This window comes from Salvia hispanica, chromosome 5 (genome assembly GCF_023119035.1).
Source record: "Salvia hispanica cultivar TCC Black 2014 chromosome 5, UniMelb_Shisp_WGS_1.0, whole genome shotgun sequence".
Classification (NCBI taxonomy): Eukaryota; Viridiplantae; Streptophyta; class Magnoliopsida; order Lamiales; family Lamiaceae; genus Salvia; species Salvia hispanica.
The window spans coordinates 30,422,834-30,425,274 of NC_062969.1; the positions used below are offsets into that span (position 1 = coordinate 30,422,834).

A 2,441-nucleotide genomic window follows, 5' to 3' on the forward strand; every position below is an offset into this window, starting at 1 on the left:
GTTGGTGTGTTCGGCTCTGGGGTTGGTGTGTTCGGCTCTGGGGTTGGGATTGGGGTTTTTCCGGCTTCTTCTGGGTCTGGGGTTGGGAAGGTTATGGAGGTGGATGCTGGGGATGGTCTAGATCCTGAGGGAGAGGGGTTCCAGGTGCAGGGCAGGAGTCGCGGGAAACAAAGGTGGGGTTCCTGGGATGCTGCGAGTTCGATTGGGGGGTTGCCGGGAGGTTCTGGGGTGGCGCTTGGGGGAGGAGGATTTGATGTTGGTGGGGCCTTCGCCAACAGATTTTCTCTCCTTAGTTCTCATTCTTTGGTCTCGGATGGAGGCCCCTTGGCTGTTCCTGCACAGGATCATAGCTCTGATATTCGTTATATGAACGCTTCTTCCAAATGGAGAATACGATCCTGAAGTTTATGAAGATGAAAAAGATTGGGAAGGGGGCGAGGAGTTAGAGATGGAATCCTTGGCATAGGAGGTGGGGGGAACAGATAAGAGGGATGTGTCTTTGATGTTGTCAACAGGGGAGGATGAGGATAATATTTCCAAGAAAGGGAGGACTAGTTCCTAGGGCATGAATTCCTTGGTTTGATATGTCGTTTAACTTCCTAATTTGGAATGCTAGGGGTGTGGTGAACACGAACACCCAGAGCGTCATCAAGAGGTTGATTAGAGATAACAAGGCTATGGTTCTAGCCATTATTGAACCTTTGGTTAGGCCTAAGCCTGATTATTATAGTAAAAATTTTGGGCTAAAGTTTAAGGGCTTTAACTGCAATGGGCAGATTTGGATTTTTGTGGCGGAAGGATTTGAAGTAGATGAATGGGATGACACTGAGCAGATCCTCCATGCTCGTTTTTCCACACCAATGCTACCCACACCGTTCTTTATTTCGGTGGCTTATGGGAAATGCCCTAGAGAGGGGAGGAAAGAGATGTGGAACAAACTCAGAGAGCTTGCTGCAAAGCTTGAGGGTCTTCCATGGCTGGTGGGGGGAGACTGCAACATCTATATGGCGGAAGAAGAGAGGCAGGGAAGTGTTAGGAGGCAGGGGAGGAAAGCTAGAGAAATGATGGATTTTGCAGAAACTATCAGTGACTGCCAACTCTTAGATGTGGGGGCAGATGGTCCAAAATTTACATGGGCAAGAGGAAATATCTTGGAAAGGTTAGATAGGGTTCTTCTGGGTGAAGGCTGGACAAAGCTATTCGAAGCCTCAAGGGTGACAAATCTTCCTAGAGTCCTATCTGATCATTGTCCAATGTTGATAAGTTGCAAGACCCCGGGGCCGAGAGTTAAGCCTTCTTTTAGATTCCAAAATATGTGGGTAAGACACCATTTATTCTTGCAGGAGGTTGATAGATGCTGGAAAGAGGATACAGGGACGAAAGGAATGATCAATGTGCAGATAAAGTTGAGTCGGCTAAAAAGAAGCTTGATAATTTGGAACAGAGTGGTGTTTGGCAATGTCTTTGAAAACATTAAGAAGGCTGAAATGGAAGCTAGGAAGGCTATGGAGAATTATGAGCAAGACCCCCTCTCCGGTCCTTCGGTCTGAGATGAATAGAACTACGGCCGAGTTGCTCCTAAAAATTAAGATGGAAGACGACTTTTGGCGTCTGAAGGCTGCTTTAAAATGGGTGGCAGAGGGAGAGCGAAATACCAATTTCTTTCATGGCTGGGTGAAACAAAAAAGGGTGAGGTCAAGAATTCATGTGACTGAGGAAGGGGAGCAGACTCTAACGGAGGAGGGGGATATTAGAAAATCGGCTGAAGCTTTCTACAGGAACCTCCTCTCGGAAGATGTGGGACCTCTGGGGGAGCCTGAATTAGATATCCTTGCAACTCTTCCAAATCATGTTAATATGGACCGGTTAGTTGAGGTTCCAGCATCTGAAGAAGTTCGTCAGGCTGTGTTTGATATTAGAGCAGAAAGTGCAGCTGGCCCAGATGGATACTCAGCTCTATTCTTCCAAACTTGCTGGTCTATTGTTGGGGAGGATGTGGTTGAGGCTGTCCGGGATTTCTTTGAAGGCTCTCAAATTCCAAGGGGCATCGCGGCGACCCTAATTGTTTTGGTCGCGAAGAAGGAAAATCCCACTAGATGGGCAGATTTCAGACCTATAAGTCTATGCAATGTCATGAATCAAAGCGGTTTCATTAAAGGGAGAATGTTGAGTGATAATGTTTTGTTGGAAAAAGAGCTTTTTCATGAGCTATGGAAGGGGGTGGTCTCCCCTAATATGGTACTCCCTCCGTCCCATGTTACTTGCACTTTTACTTTTCGGCACGTCATAAACTCCTTAGACAAGGGGACCCTATTTCTCCCTCCCTATTCATATTAGCAGCAGATTATCTTTCGAGACTGCTAGATCGTCTTACTCGGGGACGAAAGGAGATGCTATACTGTACAACTAGATACACTATGTGGGTCTCACACTTGGCCTAT

General features: G+C 46.8%; 1 protein-coding gene across 1 annotated transcript; it reads left to right on the top strand.

The window, feature by feature from the left end:
* Positions 1–584: 584 nt before the first annotated feature.
* On the top strand, positions 585–1,550 carry LOC125189812. The gene has a single exon (XM_048087041.1). It carries the CDS (start codon positions 585–587, stop codon positions 1,548–1,550), a length of 966 nt encoding a protein of 321 aa, XP_047942998.1.
* The last annotated feature ends 891 nt before the right edge of the window (positions 1,551–2,441 follow it).